The 21,787-nt window shown below is 41.9% G+C and overlaps 1 protein-coding gene across 1 annotated transcript in view; it reads left to right on the top strand.

The window, feature by feature from the left end:
• The window catches only part of STPG4 (sperm-tail PG-rich repeat containing 4), a 33,113-nt gene extending 11,621 nt beyond the window's left edge, over window positions 1–21,492 (top strand). The window contains exons 5-7 of the mRNA XM_032216069.1: window positions 4,493–4,541; window positions 19,595–19,699; window positions 21,374–21,492. Of these exons, the coding sequence (XP_032071960.1) occupies window positions 4,493–4,541; window positions 19,595–19,699; window positions 21,374–21,490 (271 nt within the window). The 3' untranslated portion in view covers window positions 21,491–21,492. The remainder of the gene's footprint in view (window positions 1–4,492; window positions 4,542–19,594; window positions 19,700–21,373) is intronic.
• The last annotated feature ends 295 nt before the right edge of the window (window positions 21,493–21,787 follow it).

Below are 21,787 nucleotides of genomic sequence, written 5' to 3'. Positions count from 1 at the left end.
CCCAAGTGGGCACTTCCAGATTTATCAGATCATAGAATCTCGTTTCCATATCTTCTTATAGTTGCTTCAAGTGGCAGCAAAAAACATCCAAATATTCTGCTTGGAGCTGACATTCATTACCAAGGCTTGGGAACTGATACAGCTCCTGGCGACTCATATTGCTTGGAAGGAAGTCCAATTTGGAAATAAATGAGCAGATTACTCCTTTGGCCTTAAGAAAATTGATTTTATCTCCTTGCAGTTTTACGTTCACTTCATTCAGCTTGTCAAAAACTTCAGCGAGATAAGCTACATCCAGACGTCGAAGTTTAAGAGAATTGCTTAAACTTGGATCAATGGATTCAAGAAATTCGACAACTGTGTCAAAAAGTTCGTGGAATTGCCGCAAACACTTTCCTTTTGAAAGCCACCTTACTTCGGTGTGCAAAAGGAGACGTTCAAACTCTTTGTAATTTTCTTCACAAAGCTTGTGAAAAAGTCAGTTGTTCAAAGCATTCGACTTAATTTTATTCACAGCTTTAATGACGTAACATATAGACTCATGCAATCGGCCACTCAATTTTTTTGAGACAAAGTGCTGTCTATGAACGATGCAATGGACAGTCATAACTCCAGGTACAACCGATTTTAGATGATCTTGAAATCCATGATATCGTCCAACTATGGATGCAACTCCGTCAGTTGCACATGCCACAACATTTATCAAAGGGATGTTTTTCTCATTCAAAAACTCTTCAACCTTTTTAAACATTGAAGAACCTTTTGTGTCAGTGGCTAAATTTTGAGCAAATAACAGTTCTTCCCTGCTCTTCATTTCTGTTGATGAAATGGACATAAGCCAATAACAAGGCTTCATTTTCATGAATCGTTGACTCATCAATCTGCATCACGAATTCTGTACTTTTCAAGATGTCAATAAGCCTATCTTCCACTTCAGCAGCCATTTCATCAATTCTTTTTGATACAGTGTCATTGCTCAAAACAATCGATTGCGTGTAAGTGCTTGTGCTGGGCCACAACAGGGTGGCAACAACCTGTTTCACTGCTGGTAAAATCAGTGTTTCTCCAATAGTGTGAGGTTTCCACATTTTGCTATCAACAAAGATACTTCATAGGAACAAATGAGCCCCTTGTCGGCGTTGAGTGATGATTTTCCAAATAACTTCTCAACAGTGCTGTGACTCTCGAACTTGGCCTTTAAGGATTGGAAAAACGATATGGTTTGTTGGCTTTATCCAAATGAATTCTTACCAAATGATCTTTCAGTCGGGAAGGCTTCATCGCTTCATTTGAAAATGTTTTCTCACAAAGAAGACAAAATGGAAGCTGTACGTTGGAAGGAGATGGAATGAATCCCAATTTTAGGTATTCTGTCAAATATTGGCGACACTTCCTCTTCTCGGCCATGTTGAGAGGTCTTCAAAATGAAAGGCACTAACTGCAAATTAAATTTTCGACTGCACTGGAACACTATAAAACACACGTGGACGCTGATAAACCTAGTTTCAACAGTTATGTTGACATTACAGCTGACATCACAGGGGACAGCCGCTCAGCATGCAATGTTTCGAAAGAAGCGCTCACTCCTCCATCACTGCCCATTCTGGCCAATGTGCGCCATTGTATGGGTAGAGTGATAGAGGCTGCTGTGCAACACGCATGAAGATGAGTGATGCGTATTCACATATGTACGGCATTCTGAAGCTAGCTAGAGGAACATTTTAAAACACAGTTCAATCTACTAATAGCGAGTGGTCTGATGTTTTTGTATGACAGATGTTCAGTGATTCACTGTACGAAAAAAGTCTCAAAAGTGTTCCCAAAACTTTTCACTCCCTCGCCCCCATATTGCCCCCTTCCGTTCCTTCGCCCCGTGTCGCCCCTTTTTGTTCCATTCCCCCCCCCCGAAAAACAAAAGTATTTTGGTATTTTTTTGGTATTTATTAGACATTTATAGGCCGCCCTTTTCCCTGAGGGGACTCAGGGCGGCTTACAATCAAAAAGGAAAGGGAGTGTAGGACAGTACAAAAAGAAATGTGCACAAAAGTAAATTAAACAGTAAAACTCAACATTCACTCAGCATTCGGGAGGGGCAAAAATAAACTTATCCCCAGGCCTGACGGGCTAGCCAGTTCTTGAGGGCTGTGCGGAAGGCCTGGACGGTGGTGAGGGTACGAATCTCCACGGGGAGATTGTTCCATAGTGTCAGAGCCGCAACAGAGAAGGCTCTCCTCCGAGTAGTCGCCAGTCGGCACTGACTGGCGGATGGAATACGGAGGAGGCCAACTCTATGCGATCTGATGGGACGCAGGGAGGTAATTGGCAGAAGGCGGTCTCTCAAATAGCCAGATCCACTACCATGGAGCGCTTTATAGGTGGTGAGTAGGACCTTGAAGTGCACCCGGAGATCGACAGGTAGCCAGTGCAGCTCACGGAGGATCAGTGTTATGTGGGCGAACCGTGGTGCGCCCACGATCACTCGCGCGGCCGCATTCTGGACTAGCTGAAGTCTCCGGATGCTCTTCAAGGGCAGCCCCATGTAGAGCACATTACAGTATTCCAGCCTGGAGGTCACAAGGGCTCGAGTGACTGTTGTGAGGGCCTCCCGATTCAGGTAGGGCCGCAACTGGCGCACCAGGCGAACCTGGGCAAATGCCCCCCTGGTCACAGCTGAGAGATGGTGGTCAAAAGTCAGCTGTGGGTCCAGGAGGACTCCCAAGTTGCGGGCCCTTTCTGAGGGGTGTAAGTTTTGTCCCCCCAGCCTGAGTGATGGTATGTTGGTCAAATTTTTGGGAGGGAAACACAACAGCCACTCGGTCTTGTCTGGGTTGAGTATCAGCTTGTTTGCTCTCATCCAGTCTTTAACAGCTTCTAGACCCCGGTTCATCACGTCCACCGCTTCATTGAGTTGGCACGGGGCGGACAGATACAACTGTGTATCGTCCGCATATTGGTGGTATTTTATCCCGTGCCTTCGGATGATCTCGCCCAGCGGTTTCATGTAAATGTTAAATAGTAGGGGGGATAGGACCGACCCCTGCGGCACCCCATAAGTTAGGGGCCTCAGGGACGATCTCTGCCCCCCTACCAACACCGACTGCGACCTGTCTGAGAGATAGGAGGAGAACCACTGCAAAACAGTGCCGCCCACCCCTATCTCCCGCAGTCGTCACAGAAGGATACCATGGTCGATGGTATCGAAAGCCGCTGAGAGGTCCAGGAGAACTAGGATGGAAGCATGGCCTCCATCCGTAGCTCTCCAGAGATCATCGGACAATGCGACCAAAGCGGTTTCTGTGCTGTAACCGGGTCTGAAGCCAGACTGGAAGGGGTCAAGATGTGTCCCCTGGGGGGTGATGTCGTCCAGGTTAAGAACTACTGATCTAATCCTCACTCAAGCTGGAGACCCTACATCATTTCTGACAAATGGCAATCCAATCTCTTCTTGAAAGTCTCAAGTGATGAAGCTCCCACAACTTCTGAAGGCAAGCTGTTCCATTGATTGATTGTTCTCACTGTCAGAAAGTTCCTCCTTATTTCTAGGTTGAATCTCTCCTTGATCAGTTTCCATCCATTATTCCTTGTCTGGCCTTCAGGTGCTTTGGAAAATAGCTTGACCCCCCCCCCCTCCTCTCTGTGACAGCCCCTCAAATATGTCAATTGCATATAGTTTTATGAAATTATATTGTATCTATGTAGCTTGTAAGAATCAGTTAAACTTAATTTCTGGGACTGTATGCTTGATCTTTCCTTTGAGTCTTAGTATTATTCTAAGAAGGCCTTAGTCATTCCTTCCCGCCACTTGACTTCATTTGGATGGTGAGAAAAGAGTTACAATTCAATAGCTTTGAAATATGCAGGAGGGATTAAATGATGTTGTTAAAGTAACTTTAGTTTTACTGATTTCAACACTTTTGAGTAGTTCCTAGGAGTGGGTCCTTCAAGTTAAAACCAAGGAATAAAAAGTGGTCAGTAGAATACTATTAAAACAACTAAAAATAAAAAAAAATAAGTACAAATTAAAATCAATTCAGTTTAAAAACCATTCAGGCCTCCTGAACAAAATGTTTCACAACAGACACTTGCATAGAAACATAGACAAAATTCATATTTTACATAATCCCGCCCCCCCCCAGTTTAGCAGAAGAAGATGTTTCAAATGTGGATCTTCTTAAGTTGGTACAAGATTCAAACCTTTACAACATAGCAACTCAGCTTTAGCCTTTTGGGAGATGACCATTAAGAGGGCAAAGCAGACCTGTCAGAAAAAGATTTTGAAGAAGATGGAATTGGGAGTGAAGTTGGTGCAGGCCATTCAGGGGTTCTTTTGCATTTCCTGGATTGTACTCGGGGGCATAGGAGCCTCTGTTCTGTACTTTTGAAAAGAAGAAGCCTTGCATTCATTGAGATGTAGATTAAATTAAAATCCCCAAATGTTTCAAAAGAACCGAAATGCTAAAATAATTTTATTTTCTCTCCTTATTCTATGCAGGAGTTATATGTTTCGATCGGCAGTTCAAAGAGATCCCATTTTTCCTCTGGTAAGTTTTATTGATTAATGACTATAAAATGTTGGTGTTTCATGCAGAGAAGAGAAAAATCCACTCCAATCTTTTCTTCAAAATAAACCATTAATACTTCCCAACTCTTCAACTTTCACATTTAGCTTTTTTGGGAGTAGTTAGATTTTTCAGGACTAGCCCCACAGCTGTAAACTTTGCAACCACTCTTGTCATGCCATCTCGAGTTTTGTCATCCCCCCCATCATTAAGGGATGGTGCTATAAAAATGTAAATAGAGGTCAGAGAGGCCATTTTTTTCTTTTAAAAATTCTTTTTTTTTAGACACATGTCAGGAAAATGCATATCTCCATTTAAGAACTCACTTTCCCCCAAAAAATAGTATTTCGGAGAACTGGCCTGCATGACTCCCCATGTCTAGGGGAGACATGATAGCAGAGTTCCAATATCTCAGGGCTTGCCACAAAGAAGAGGGAGTCAAGCTATTCTCCAAAGGACCTGAGGGTAGGATAAGAAGCAATGGGTGGAAACTAATCAAGGAGAGAAGCAACTTAGAATTAAGGAGCAATTTCCTAACAGTGAGAACAATTAATCAGCAGAACAACTTGCCTCCAGAAGTTGTGAACGCCCCAACACTGGATGTTTTTAAGAAGGTGTTGGATAACCATTTGTCTGAAGTGGTGTAGGGTTTCCTGCCTAGGCAGGGGGTTGGATTAGAAGATCTCCAAGGTCCCTTCCAACTCTGTTATTCTATATTCTAAATACAATTGCATCTGCTTTAGACAGATATATCATCTTTCTCTTCTTGCCCCATCCTCTTATCTTCCTCTTTCTTTTCTTTTTAGCCAGTCTAGTCACAAAGGACCGAATCAGGTATTTTTGCCTTCCAGAAATTCTCTCCTATTCAGGGATTCCCCTGGAAAAGTGTCAGGAAACTACTATATACCTTTTATGTAAAGAAAGTGGAAGAGCAGCATACCAGAAGAATGGAAATTTCCTAAGAGGGTTATGGAATGAATGAATATCATACGGTGGCCATGTTAGCATGACATGGCTAACCCAGTTGCCCCTCTGACATATTTCTATCTGCCAGCAACATGATAACCAGGTGGTCAATTTCAACCATTTTTTCCAGCTGTGCCAGGGGTGGGTGGGCGCAAAACCCAAGAGGCTTCCTGCAACCATGGAATTGATGTCCTACCCTTTTTTTACCTAAGTCAAAAAGTCAAGATCACTTGGAAAATAAGCGATGAAATATTATAATTGCTACACTTGCCCAGTAGAATTCTAGTTTCTTAAGAAATGAAATAAAACAGGCACCATGTTGGGGCTGCAGAATTGTTGACAACTATTAGATGGCAGGAAAGTTGTATTTTTTTTTTTGTATTTCTTAGCTGCCATCTAATGATCAGCTGGATTTTTATAGTTCATATATGCTAGTTGATAGAATATTTATAGCTCAGAGTTGACCTATGGGAACCTTAGTGCTCTCTAAACTTGGTTGTCTTCTTGCAGATGTTTCATTATCAAACCAAAGTAGGTAATTGTCATCAGTGCTAAATATATGCTAAAGTTATACTGAAACCATTAAAACTATAAGCATTCTAACATTGCATCATCACTACTAATTTACTAGTCAGATTGGTAGCACTATGTTTATGTAAATCTTGGCCAATCCAAAAGATTTATTCTGCAAGATGATAGTAAGAACCTATTATGCATATAAGAAGTTATAAATCCAGGGCATTCACCTTCCCTGGTAAGTCATTAGTCTTACTGCACTTTCAATTGGAGCTCTTGACATCTGTGTAACATCATCCTAGTCCTTGTGTTGGACAGCCAGTGTTTCCATGAACCAGTCACCATACTACAAAAGCACATATTGCCAACTGAGTAATATAGGTTCTTGAGCAAGAGAATCTATGTAGGAAACTCCAGCCTTCATGAGAACTTGAACATTTTCATTATAAGCTACCTAGGATCATGTCTTTCATACTTGACAGATGTGTTGATTGCAGTTGTCCAAATATGGATCGGAGGAATAAGCAGGCTGATGTTATTGATGCATCTGTTCCCCAGTTAATAATACCTAGATTCAGGAGCCAAAGCAATGAGGAAGTAGTGAGAACTTGCCATCAATATTAAGTAAATGTATTAGATGGAGAGCCTATGAGTCACTCCACCATAATCTTGATAAATGACTCAATCCTGAAGGAACAGATAGGAGCATAGGCCATATGAAACTTTTCAAAAGACCAATCACTCATATTCTTGAAAAGCTGTCACTTTAGCACAGTCAGAATTACACAGAAGACCTTGAACTATATAGCTGTTGTGGCTAAATGTGCCTCCCAAGCCCTCTTCCCAGTATTTATGATAGGAAGAAAAATTTGCTTAATGGCATTTTTACATTTTGTAATCGGATCGAAGTTCACTTCAGTTTCAAAATTGTGTTAAATGAATTTAGAAAAATGCTCTTTTTGGGGTTTTGTTCACATTTGGGGGTGTATCACATTCTAATGTTTAAAAATGTCTGAAAGTAACACATGTGCTTAGGATTTTTTAAAAAAATATAGCAATGGAAGTATATAGAAAATGATTACTAAATGGAAGTGAAAAGCAAGTATTGCTTTTCATAGTAGAAACATGGAAGTGAAAAGCAAGTATTCATATGTAACAGCATTCCAGAGGCCAAGGGGCAGTTTATTATTGAGTAATCCCAGAATGCCAATCACTTTTGAAATGCAGCATAGCTAGCAAGGTTTCTGAATCCCAGAGAAGTAGAAAAATGGATCTCTTGTATCCTGACTTGTCAATAGCCATTTGGCAACAGGAGTAATTATGTCAGCTCTGATGAGATGTACGCATGGCTAAGCACTCCACTTAACATTCTGCATCATCTGCAGCTTCAAACCTAGTAAGAGAAAACACACATGAGAATAGTTTCACAAAAAGAACTGGGATAGTGCAATGAATAGAATGCAATGTTCTATTCTTAGACTTATTCTGCTGACTGCCAGAAGTTTAATCCTGACCAACTCAAAGTTGACTCAACCTTCCATCCTTCTGAGATCAGTAAAATGAGGACCCAGATTGTTGTGGGCAATATGCTGACTCTGAATTGCTTAGAGAGAGAGCTGTAAAGCATTATGAAGTGGTATATAAGTCTAAGTGTTATTGCTATTGCTAAAAAAAATATCATGGTAACCTGAGCATAATGGTTAAGCTGTCCTACCTAGGAAAGGGGCAACTGTACCCCAACAGAGATGGATAATATGTTCCTTGTTGATGTGTGAAGTAGAAAAAAGATATTAAAAAGCAACAAAAAAATCAGCACCGGCAATGATATTATAGAGAAGGTAATAATCAGGAACAGCAGTTATAATGGCAATAGAAGGAATTTAATTCATTACAATAAAGTACCAATATAATTGAAATTCCAAAAACATTGAAAAAAACATCAATTGATTTGTAATGAGAAGACTTGGGCAATTGTTTTCTGTTGGAAGAGTAGGGATGTTAAGAAATAGGTTCTTCACTGATGGAAAAGAAAAGCTTTTGCTTGACCCAGACCATAATTTCTTTGTTGAATTTGCTGCTTTCAAGTAGGATGATGACTGTGGTTCTCTGACTTAAAAAGTGGAACGAGAAAGGTATCATACGTAGGTGTTGCCAACAGCTCTGAATCAAGATGTGGCTTCAGGCTTATAGTTCTGTGATGGACACGCTGACCCATCTACAATTCCCAGGTTTCTCCATATGTTGGGATCGATGGGCATTGAATCAAAAGTACCTGCTCTATATCTAGTTGGCTTTTTCTGCTCCAAAAGGCTTTGGAACATCTGTAAAGCAACACTATTGGCAGTTGTGATGGATTCCTATATGCCTCGGGATGGCCACGATTGAGTAACAGGAGCCTGGACTAGATTGTCCATTGATTTAATGCATTGTGACTTTTTAATGATTTAATGGCCAAGTTGTCAAATCAATGAGGGTGTATTTAGGGAAGAGGTTTATAAAAACACATACTGTAAGTATTGGGTTATGGTGACTAGCAAGAATGTTATCTCCGTCATTCTGAGGCAGTTTTCTAATTAAATTTGTCTGTCTTTTCCCTCTATTACAAAGCAATGCTGTGTTTCCCCTTTGTATTTGTCTATGAAAATGTGTTATCAAGTGAAAGCGGTGTACCACAAGGGATTGGGTGTGTGTTTGTGGAAATGAATATGACAGTTCCGTCACTCCTAACACATGTTCATGCACAGAAATGACAGTTTATGACAGTGATTCCCACATGCCTTTTACAGCTGAGCAGAAAAAAAGGCATATTTTGCTGAAATTAGCCATAAAAAATCTGCACTATGGAAAGGAAAATAGTCAGCTAAGCTATTAAGAAGGAATCCAGGCAAGCTGTTAGAAAGTAGTAAATGAGCTTCTTTGGGTCAGATGATTTTCTTCCTCTATATTATTAATTTTGGCCCAGCTGGTCCATGATCAATAATATTAGGTCTTCATACCACAATTCTCCAGGGATGCACTTATTATATAAGGCATGCTTTTTTTTTGAGGTCACTAGTGACTTTCTGTTTTTTTAAAAAAAAATATGTATCTGGAATGATGATAGTGGAAGGAGGGCTTGCAGCTTTTATATGCCAACAGGAGCTGCTGCATGTTGAGGAGTGATCAATAGCTTAAAGAAGCTTTCAAAGTTTCATGGTGCCCTCCAGTGCAATCCTTGTCTCCTTGTAACTCTGAAGTTTGTTTGCTTTTATATGATGTATTCATACATTTTAAAAGAAGAAGGGGAAATTGCTTGGGGCAAAGGCAATAAAGTGGCCCTTCAAATATTTGCTGACCATTATCCTTGGTTTAAAAAGGCATGATGGCAGCTATGATCCAACCCTATCATTTATCATAATCCCATGTTAAAAAGGAATGCGCAATGCGTGGTCCATGGGTGTAACTAGTATCTTAAAAGCTATGTTACATTTCTCCCTTGTCATTAATGAGGAGGTAAATTATATATGATTGATTTATTCATTAAGTGCATTAAGCTGACGTTGACTCGCATATTATATGGATGGATCCGTAGGTTTAATTTTATTACATAAAGTTACAATTTTAATTAACGTTAGTTGCTATTACACTAAACAAATCCATTTTAACTTTTGTTCTTCCCCTGCCTCTTCTTTGTTCTTGGGCTTAGGCACCTGCCAGCACACCATGTAAAACCTACCGGCATGTGTCGCACAAACAGCTTATGTAGCCCTGATTTAGCAAAATGGGAAACCACCTAACTAAACTTATGATCTACATTTTGGCAGCCACCAAATCAGAATATTTTACCTGTTAAGCCATTAGGCTGTGAAGGATCTCTGAGAGATATGGACATACCCATTATAGTGGAATTTAAACTGATGCCTTTCATTTCCCCTCAAAGTTTGCAAAATTCTGCTTTTAGTTATATTAAATCTGGATTTGGTAAATAAACAAGATACAACCTCACTTTAGATTCTGTTGATGGGAATTGCACATGAACCTTATTTTCCGCCATCCCACTCAACATTGAATAACTGCACAGAGGCTATCACATATTTATTTATGAACCGTGGTGGCATAGTGGTTAGAATGCAGTATTGCAGGCTAACTCACTGATCACTGCCAGGATTTCAATTTTGACTGGCTCAAGGTTGACTCAGTCTTCCATCCTTGCGAGGTCGGTAAAATGAGGATCCAGATTATTGGAGGCAATATGCTGACTTTCTGAACCACTTAGGGCTATAAAGCAGTATGAAGCAGTATATAAGTTGTTAGATATTCACCTTATCTACAGTGGTTTCCACCAAGCTCCTCTGTTCCAGCAGGAACAGAGGTTTAATCCTATTGGTCGAAGGGTCTGACAGCTCCCTATAAAAGGGCTGCTGTCAGACTCAACCTTCGCTGGATTGTTCTCACTTGTTGTATTCAATAAAGAGCTGTTGTTACCGTTAAGCCTGTATGTGCCTATCCATTACCCAATCTAACACTGGCAACGAAGGTGGGATTGGAAGGCAACTAGGTGAACCAAAAAGAGTGTAGCAATCCAGCAAGTACATCCAGCCCAGAGCTCAGCGCGGCATCGAGCAGCCATTTTTGAGCGGCAAACTCAAATTGCTCTCTGTATGCAAAATGGTTATGCACGCCCCACCGACTCCGTATGACCCAGTCACCGAGCACTGGGAATCGTACATGCTATGATTTGACTGCTTCCTCGAGGCAAACGACCTCATGGGCATTCCCGAAGGCCGCAAGAAGAACATGTTCCTCAGATACTGTGGTTGGGAAGTGTTCGAGATGGCAAAAAACCTTTCTGAGCCGACACCGCTTCAAGCAGTTCCCTGGTCTGCACTGCAGCAGATGCTAAAGACCCACTATGCTCCCAAGCTGTCTAAGCACGTTCGCGGGCATGAGTTTAACATCAGAAACCAGAAAGAAGGCGAGTTGATTAATGAGTACATTGCGGTGCTTTGCAAGCTGCAGCATACTGCGAATTCCGACACCTGGATGAACTGATTCTGGACTGCATAATTTGCGGCGTGCAGGACATTACCCTGCAGAGAAGGTTACTCACTAAATCTAACCTCACTCTGCAGATCGCATTGGACGGGGCCAGGGCATCCGAATCAGCCGTCAAATCGACTGAGACTCTGCAGCGCCAAAGTGTAGCACAAGAAGTGCGGAAAAGTACATGTGTACATCGCGAGGCTGCAGAGCCCGAGAGCTCAGAAGGCGAGGAAGATGACAGCTGCCACATGTGCAGCAGCCGTGCCTAGCTGGCGTGCAAATTCAAATCGTGTCTCCCGCCCTGTGCTAGCTGTAGAGGAGACCATTCCATATCGACTTGCCATTTCTACGACGCAACCTGTCAGCACTGCAAACGAAAGGGGCACATCACCAAGGTGTGCCAGAGTGAATTCCCTGCCACCACCTGGAAGCCTAAAAGTGCACCAAGCTGCCAACAGAAGCCCAACCCAGGGGCCTGGCAGAAGCCACCACGGCACTCAGAGTGTGACAATAGAGTCACGTGCCACACATCAATAGGCCAAGTCCACTCCAGGTGGCCAAAAAAGCTGAGGGTCACAGTCCTCATCAAGGACTCTCCATGTGAGATGGAGATCGACACTGGGTCATCACTGACCATCATACCGTGGTTGACCCTAAAGCAGGCTATCCCTAGCCTACAGAAGCAGCACCTAGCACCCCTGACATCTGCCTGCGTGATTACCATGGAAACCGGGTCCCCATCGTGGTCCAAGGCACCTTCCGGGTGAACTCCAAGCAATTCAGCAGGAAACTCCCAGTGACAGTGGTCAGCGGCAACCTGCAGAGCTTCCTAGGGCTAGATTGGTTCCAAGCCCTGGGCTTAGAAGTGACCGGTATCAACGCCTTGAAAAACGACAGCACTGAAGCCATCTTTAAGGAGTTCGAGGACGTCTTGGGCACCGGTCTGGGTAAGTATGTGGGGACTCCAATTTCCTTTAATTTGGACCACAGCATAGCCCCAATTAGGCTAAAACCCAGGAGAGTACCTTTTGCTCTCCGCCCCAAAATTGACAGGGAAATTGACAAGCTCATGAGCCAGGGAATCCTAGAACCGGTTCATCACGCATGCTGGGAGACCCCTATAGTGACACCTATCAAATCTGATGGGTCTGTTTGCATCTGCGCAGACTATAAATGCACAATTAGTAAAGCGCTACAACAAAGTGCCTACCCTGTACCCATTGTACAGCACCTACTCCATTCACTAGGCTCAGGAAAAACCTTCACAAAATTGGACATGGTGCAGGCATACCAACAATTGCCTGTAGATAGCGCTACGGCAGAGGCCCAAACCATTGCGACGCACAGGGGTGCATTGAAATGTCACTGCCTGCAATTCGGCGTTAGTATCGCCCCTGGACTGTTCCAAAGGATCATGGAACGGCTTTTGCAGGGGATTCCAGGAGTCCCCTATTTTGATGACATTTTGGTATCAGCTGCAAACAAGGTGCAACTTTTAAACCATGTGCGAACAGTTTTGGCTTGAATTAGAGACAAAGGCCTCCATCTCAAATAAGAGAAATGCCAAATTAATGTGCCAAGAATTGTATTCCTAGGGTACCTGATTGATGGTTCTAGGATTCACCCAACTACACAAAAAATTAAAGCTATTCAGGACACCCCCACACCTCGCAATCAAACCGAGCTGCAGGCGTTCCTCGTCTCCTTAATTTCTACTGCATCTTTCTCAAACAGAAAGCCACCATTGCTGAGCCCTTACACCATCTCATGGCTAAGAACATGAAGTGGTCCTGGGGCAGAGCCGAGACTGCCGCATTTGCTGCGGTAAAACGACTCCTGTCAGCGGACTCCTTTCTAGTCCAATTCAGCCAGACCCTGCCATTCATGCTGACCTGCGACGCTTCCCCTTTCGGCGTAGGTGCTGTGCTCAACGGAACCGAAGCCCCTATTGCATTTTACTCCAGGACCTTGTCTCCCACTGAGCGGAACTACAGCCAGTTGGACCGTGAGGCTTTGGCTGCAGTGGCCAGAGTAAAGAGATTCCACGAGTACCTTTACGGCCGGGACTTCGAACTGGTTACTGACCACAAGCCGTTGTTGGGCTTACTGGCTGGGGACTGACCTACTCCAGTGTCGTTATCACCTTGCATGACCAGGTGGACCGTCTTCCTAGCTGCCTACTCCTACTGCCCCATCCACCGACCTGGATCCACTTTGGGGCATGCTGACGCTTTGAGACGCTGCCCATTGCCAGAGCTCTCACTGACTCTACCCCCGAGATGCCAGTCCTCCTCATTGACTGCCTTGAGACTTGGCCTGTCTCATCCAGTGATGTTGCCCATCAATCTGCAAAGGACTCCACCATCAAGCAAATTTTGAACTGGGTGTGGAAGGGGTGGCCCAAGAAGCCTGTTGGGGCTGATTTCAAAATGTATTTTGCTACATGCGATGAGTTATCGGTTGTTAACGGCTGTTTACTGTGGGGGAACCGGGTAGTTGTTCCACCCAAACTGTGCATTACAGTATTAGAGGCTTTACACGTAGGGCATCCTGGAATTGTCAGGATGAAGTCTTTGGCTAGGAGTTACGTGTGGTGGCCTAACATGGACAGGGAGATCGAAGAGTGGGTGGCTACCTGCACATCATGCCAGGAGTCCCCTGGTGCCCCCACGCCCCCAGAGGTGCCCGCTAAGGAGTGGGAGCGACCTTAAGCACCATGGTCTAGGGTGCACATTGACTTTGCTGGCCCAGTTCATGGCCAGACATTTCTTGTAGTTGTGGATGCCTACTCGAAATGGTTAGAGGTAGTCCTGATGACCTCCACTATGGCAGAAGTGGTCATCAAGGTGCTACGGAGACTTTTCTCCACGCATGGCCTGCCCGACATCTTGGTCTCTGACAATGGGCCACAATTCACAGCCATGCAATTCAAGACCTTCCTAGCAGCTCAGGGAATCAGGTATGTCCTGGTCACGCCATTCCATCCGGCCTCCAATGCTCAGGTGGAGAGAATGGTGAGATCCGCAAAAAAGGCCCTCGCTAGAATGGGCCCGGGTTGATCACTATTTGCTAATTCAGCACATCACACCCAGTGCCACTACAGGGAGAAGCCCCTCCAAGCTTCTCATGGGTCGCTGGCTAAGGTCCCACTTAGACCGGCTACACCCCAATTATTCTGCCTCATCGCCCTCAGACTCCACAAGCAAGATTCGGACATTTAGCATAGGGGATTTGGTATACACCCACAACTATGCCGGGGGAACTCTGTGGATTCCTGCCACAGTGATAGGCATCACCAGCCCTCGTTCTTACCTCTTAGAGCTCGAGGACAGTAGGAATTGGAGAAGGCATATTGACCTACTCCGTGGCTGCCTCTCCAACTCCACTCTTAAAAAACCAGAGGTAACTCCTGCACAAGTTAACCAAAGCCCTACGCAAACAGAGCAAACACTCACTCCTTCCACGGCGAGCTCAAGCCTGAGGGTACCGGGAAACTTCTCTGGTTTTGTTTCAGGGCCACAGTGAGCTCCGAGCGAACCGGCTCTAGAAGCTCCAGCCGCGGCCTGTGAAAGGTTCCAGGAGCAAACAGGTCTGTCCAACCAGTCCAAGGAAACCCCTTCTACTGAGTTGCGCAGGTCAGGCAGAGCTACCCAAAAGCCCACCTACCTGCATGACTACGTTACAAGTAGGATTGTTCCATCCAAGAGGGGAGGGGTGTTAGATATTCACCCTATCTACAGTAGTTTCTACCAAGGTCCTCTGTCCTGGCGGGAACAGAGGTTTAATCCTATTGGTCGAAGGGTCTGACAGCTCCCTATAAAAGGGCTGCTGTCAGACTCAACCTTCGCTGGATTGTTCTCACTTGTTGTATTCAATAAAGCGCTGTTGTTACTGTTAAGCCTGTGTGCGCCTATCCATTACCCAATCTAACATAAGTCTTAAGTACTAAGTGCTTTTGCTATTCAAATTTGTTATAGCTTCCCAACTCCAGTGGACTTAAGCCTCTTTCCTCCCTTCTCTGACATATCTATTAGATTTGATAGGAAGGACTTCTCCAAGCACACAAATATTTATGCAAGGAGTCAGATGCAGGATAAGATCCTGATGTTTAATCAGGATACTTCCTTGTGGTCTGTCTACATATTTAAACACACATGGATACTTTATTAAGAACACCCAATGGATTCTCCTTGAGGTGAGGCAATATGTCTATACAATATTGAGTATATACTTCTTAAGGCCTTGTTTGTTGAAAACTGAGGAACATGTGTATAATTTTTTCCATGTGTTGTGTCACAACAATGTCTCTCATGCTTTCAATTCCAAATTTTGTAGCTGGATTTATCTGATAGTTTGGAATCCCAAACTTTTTTTCTGCCTTGCAATGAAGAAGCTAGAAAGTCTGTTGCTGCTTGGGTGCATAATCACCGCAGTTTTGTATCCTATAAATAGGTTTAGTAAAGCTTTGTGTGGTTTCAGAACAGAATATTCTTTCACCCTGAGGCCACAGCAAGAGACAAGGTGTAAGAACATACTCTCTGAAAAGCAGGTCCTTTCTCAAACCATTATCTGAGTTCTGTGTCTACATCAGCTTTACCACCTATCAACTGAGTTCTAAACAATCGTTGTCAGGTTGAAAGGGCCCTATTTTGAACTTGTGAATCAAGGCAAAAAGGTGCATTTAGGGAGAAGCATGATCACCATAGTGTTTATGCAATTAGAAGGATGCTGTCAGCAAGCTTGAAAACATATTGTATTTTTCATAGGCTTTATAGGCTAGGCCTCTTCCCTGGGAGATGTGATTCACCTTTTTCCTTTCAAGAAAGTTATGCTTGCTTGTATGATATTTGTTTAAAAATGCAACGTATCACTGTTTTTGTTGTTTGGATAAGGTTTAAATGCCTGTAGTTTTTTAAATACATGGTTAATTCTGAGATATCAGCCAGGTCATAAGCCTTGGAAAAATAAGAGGACAAATTTAACTTCCAGAGCCTAGTTCTTTTATTTTCCAGATCAGTTTAGCATTTTTTTAAGGATTATGATGGAAGAAAATATGTATATGTATACATATCAGAATAAACTCTGATCAGCTACTGTAATAGCTATACATATTTCAGTAGCCGATCAGAATTTATTCTGAAAGAGCAGCAGCAAACTAATGTGAATTGTCTGAGGAATTTTTTTTTTTTGGCTTTTAAATAGATGTTAACCTTTCATTTGAAAATCCTTGAGGATCTCATTAATGACCTCGTGGCAGGTGGCCTCTTGTGACAGAAGAGCCGTTCCATGTAAACAACTACTCTTTAAATGAGTTATTGATACAGCTGCTATCCAATATTTTGCAACAAATGAACTGGAACTGACGTCTTAGTGTTTTCCTGCCTTGGAACAGCTGCAACCTGGGTGTTCTTTGCAGGTGAAAGCTATTGATGCCCAGAGAGTGATTTTGCATGTGTTGTTCACTGCGTTGGAAATAAATGGCCATTGTTTTGGGATAGGCATGGACAGGCATGGAGATTCTGCATAAAGAGATAGGGTTGCAATGAACTTTGTTTGTAGATTCTGTCTCAGGTATAGCAGGAAGATGGTTTAGGATGCAAAGCAAACCAACATTTAACCACTGCTTTTATTTTATTTTGCTTTTAGAGATAAAATTTATTCAAGTTCACTGAGGTTCTATTAAGTCAATATTTTCCATTATTTTCTCCTGAAACATATTCCAAGGTGGATTAGGGAGAGAAAAAATGACATTTTAAAAAAGTAGCTTAAAAATAGAGGAATGCTGGGACCACCATATGTGGACTGGGAAAATCCAAAGAATCATTAGATTTATTAATGTAAGCACATACAATCAACAATAAAGAGAACATATGTGGACCTCTCTTGAATTCTTGAGCCAAAGTACTGTTTTAATTGTCTTCCTCATCCCTTGCTTGACATTCCTTGGATCTTCTTTAGATATATCTGGTAGGTGAAGATATTTTGTACAGTGAGGGGAAAATTGTGGCAGATATACTCCATGAAGTATGCTGAGGAATTTTAACTCTTTCAGCCAAGGCACATGCCTTCTAATTTTAAATTTTAGATATGTTAAAATCATTGTGTGGTAGAGTTTTATCTCAAAATCATCTGGAGCAGTGGTGAAATTCAATTTTTTTTTACTACCGGTTCTGTGGGTGTGGCTTGGTGGGAGTGGTGTGGCTTGGTGGGGGTGGCAAGGGAAGTATACTGCAAATCTCCATTCCCATCCCACTCCAGGGGAAGGATACTGCAAAATCTCCACTCTCACCCCACTCTGGAGTCAGCCAGAGGTGGCATTTGCCAGTTCATAGAACTACTCAAAATTTCCACTACCAGTTCTCTGAACTACTCAAAATTTCCGCTACCAGTTCTCCAGAACCTGTCAGAACCTGCTGGATTTCACCCCTGATCTGGAGGCCACCATTTTGGAAAAGCTAATTATAAAAAACTATATATTTCTACAATTGATAGAAGAATAAAAATAGAAGTTGTACATTATATATGTATTCATTATACTGACATCTAGGTGGTCCTCATTTAAAATTACTTATTCAGCAACTGTTCAAACTTCTGATGATATTGAATTGAAAGGTACTTACAATGGATCCTTCAGTAATTCCAGCCATCACATTTTCCCAAGGTCATGTTGTTGCCATTTTTGACTTTTTTTGCTAGCTTCCTACAAGCAAAATCAATGGGGAAGCTGGCAGGAGATCGCAAATTGTGACCATGTGATGTCTTTGCTTGATGATCTGCAATGATTCGCTTAATGACTGAAACCGGAAAATGCTAGAATTGATGTTGCTAAGCGATGCAGTCACGCAACATTGCACTTTTTGACTGTGTCACTTAGTGATGGACATTATGACTCCCATTGTTGTTGTTAACTGAGGACAACCTGTATTATATTTTGATAGGCCTATTCATATTTTATTATAATATTATAGTCCTGAAAATTTCTATTTTGTCTTTGTCTTTTTATTATAGCTACATGATTTTTTTAAACCTAAAATGCAACGTCTGCTTATCAAAGATTCTTAAATTATCTGTTGTTACAATCCATGACAATTCCTTATGATTCACTTTCCATTGGCGGCTTTTTAAAAAATGCCACTGTGTTATGCCTGTTTGAAAATTTCAGAAATATTTGCGTGGAAAATCCTCCTCAACTTTTATCTTGAATAAACAGAATAAAACTGAGTTGCCCCAATGGAAAAAGGTATGAACACACCTGCACAGAAAATGTGATTATTTCAAATATGTACGAAAGCAGGAATGTTATGCTCAAAGGAACATGACAGATGCTAATATAGGAACACAGAAATAACAACAGGCAAATATCAGCCTATCTCCAAACTATAAATAGATTTATTTCTTGTCTTATAACAATAAATAAATTACTGCTTTACTAGTTGGTGTCACTTTTGTCTCCAGGTGGTTGAGAATAGATTGATCAGTGCAAATGCCTTTGTTAGCAAATGAGTCAGCAAAAGATTGGTGTCAGTTGTTTGTACATTTTAAAATATGGTTATTTGTTTTTGCAAGCCAAAAGCTGATATCCTGTAATTACTCCAGGGGCTTGCAAACCTGTCAAAATCAGTCAGTGTTACTTAGCTCTTAGCTCTTACTAATCTTCCTAGAACAAAACAGCTCTTTTCATTTGGGTTCCTATGCCCAGGGAGGCAATCAGGGATAAATTAAGTGGACCATTCCATTTCTCATCCCTTTCTACATTCTCATAGCTAGGCTCTCTGTATGGTGGAGACACGGGCATCTCTAGGGTAGAGGGGGAAAAGAAAACATGAATGATGCAAAAACCATGTTTTATGTAGTTGCATTAGAGGTCCTGATGCAAATACATAATTGTGTCATTTTCATGATTACATAATTGTACTCGTTATCCTTTTGGCATGACTGTGGTTTGCTGCAGAGACTGTCATGCAGAGATCCACATGGAATGAGAGAAGGCACCAATGCATAGGGCTCAATTCTTTCTTGTTCTACCATCTTCAAGAGTACAGACTCTGAAGCTTCTCCCGCAATCAGGGATCAACATGCATTGCTCTATGATGGTGTTATCAACCTTCGGCAAATCTAAGAAGTGAGGTTTTAACCCTCAGAATTCCCCAGCCAGCGTGGCTGGATGAGGCATTCAGGGGAGCTGAAGTCCACACATCTTAGACTTGCCATAGTTGAGAAACCCTGCTCTAAGAAAGTTCTCAAAGTGAAGTGCTGGGCATTGTCACCCTTGATATTTCCTTGTCCACAGGCAGCCACACAGCCAAATATTTGGGCAAATAAGCAGACATGTACAGAAAAGCTATAGCTGTAGCTAAACCTTTCCTTCCTCCAAACTGTATTTCAAGTATTGAGTAGCTGTCTTGCGCTGAGTAAAAATGTTGATTATGTTAGCAATGTCTTTAAGACTACATAATGCTAGGAACAACAGTGTGATGGAACTATTTATGTATATGGAACTTGTAAAAAGGAAGCATTTTATTACGTTGTAGATGCAAGGTCCAGGCCCAGGGCAGTATGAAATAAAGGATGTCCAACCAGTTTCAATACGATCGTCCTTCGTATCAAAAGTACCACGAATATTGCCAGCTCACACTGTGAGTATAACATTGATAATGGTTCAATCTGTGCTTGCAGCTGTAGGGCTGACTTGGGGTTCCTGACTTTCTTGGAGACATTCTATTTTCAGCCTTTGGATTTTCAGCTTTTTTTTCAGGGTGAGGTGGGGGGACACCTAGTATTTTCAAGATATAAAGGAAAACATGGAGACAGTAAATGTTACTTAGATTCAGGCATTATTAAGTTGTATCCATGGAAATAAAACCCGGTTGTGGAGAAGATCAGACTGGTTGCCTGATGTATTAGAACACCACTTGACAATACACCTGGGATCTGTTCTGAAGTTGGGCAATCTGGAATAAGGAAGTGTGCTCAGTCTTGAAAGATCAAAATGAAGCCCAAACACGAGGGCATTCTAGTCCATTTCAGGTAGTCCTTGACTTACAACCATTTGGTTAGTGACTGTTCAAAGTTACAATGGATCTGAAAAAGTGACTTATGATTGTTTTTCACACTTACAACTGTTGCAACATCTCCATGGTCATGTGATCAAAATTTGGATGCTTGGCAACTGGTTCATATTTATGACAGTTGCAGTGACCTGGGATCATGTGATCATCTTTTGCGACCTTCTGACAAGCAAAGGCAATGGGGAAGCCAGATTCACTCAACAACCAGGTTACCTCACTTAATAACTGTGGCAAGAAAGGTCATGAAATGAGGCAAAACTCGCTTAATATATAGCTCAATTGGCAACATAAATTTTGGGCTTAATTGTGGCCATAAATCTAGGACTACCTGTATAATATTTCATTTAGCATTATTCATCCTGCAGTAGCAAGCTGGCAGCAAATATAAAGCTACTGGGACAAACTAGGCACTAGTCTGTGAATTTTGCGATATTATATTTTAGTTTGGTAGATGAATACAATCCATTATCTTTAATCATATGAGTCATACCATAATGTTAGTATAATTTAATTTGGATTCTTGCACTGAGAAAAGAGTTGGACCTGATAGCCTGAATGGCCTGTTTCCAAGTCTATGATTCAAGGACTGTAATTCTAATCATCTTGAATTTGCTTTTGGTTGCTAAGAACATCTTATTGAAATCCAAGCATCTTAAAATTGCTGAGGTTGAGAAACGATGCAATAGACAGGAAGGGCCAAAAGAGTAGGAGGTTCAGAATAGCTACCATGTTTTCCCAAAAATAAGACAGGTTCTTATTTTCTTTTGACCTCTGAAATGAGCACTTGGCCTTATTTTCGGGGAGGTCTTTTTATTTTTGAAGTGCAGGAGGCAGCGAGCATGGACTCCCCTACTGCTGTGTTGCAATATTTTTTGAGGAGGGCTTATTTTAGCACAGGTGCTCAAAAGCCCGATTGAGCTTATTATCCAGGGAGGTCTTATTTTCAGGGAAACAAGGTAGTTACCAGGTCTTACATTCCCTGTTTCAATATTTTGAAACATGCTCCTCAATGGTGAAATTAACAGGATATTCCTATCTAGATGATCTTCTTTAACTCAGACTGATTCCACATAGACAGGTCCAAGTAGTACCTGCTCTAGAGGTGGGTTTTATTTTATTTTTTTTGGTAGCAAGAAATTTAAAAAAAAGACCTTAGAGTGATTTAAACAAGATCTGAGCTGTGAATACTAGCATTGTTGTTGTTTTCTTATAGAATTCTTGTTTGTATCTCATTCTGTACAGAAAGTCCCTGGTCCAGGATATTATTGGCCTACCAAGCAGGCACCAAGACAGCCTAGAACTATTGCCAGCCTTGGACGGGAGCATACTATTTTCTTTAGCAATGTTCCTGAACTTTAGAATACAAAGGATACGTCGTTGTGACACCTTCATTAAGACAAGCTTCCTAATTTTTATTCCTCTTCATTTTAAATGATTATGTTGTTAATCTATGCAAATGCTATTTTGATCAGTGTTTTTTTAGCATCCTAGATTGTTTTTGGTTTTAAATCATGGCATACTTTATAACTGTGGTTAAATCATGGCATATCCTGTGACTGAATATTTTGTAATTTGCCTGAACTTAAATCATTCAGAGACAGCAGTATTTGCTAAATGCAAGGTCAGCATTGGAAGAGAAAGAGAATAGAGATGACT

The sequence above is a fragment of the Thamnophis elegans genome, chromosome 4 (assembly GCF_009769535.1).
Source record: "Thamnophis elegans isolate rThaEle1 chromosome 4, rThaEle1.pri, whole genome shotgun sequence".
In the NCBI taxonomy this organism is placed as follows: Eukaryota; Metazoa; Chordata; class Lepidosauria; order Squamata; family Colubridae; genus Thamnophis; species Thamnophis elegans.
This window is presented reverse-complemented; position numbering and strand designations above follow the sequence as displayed.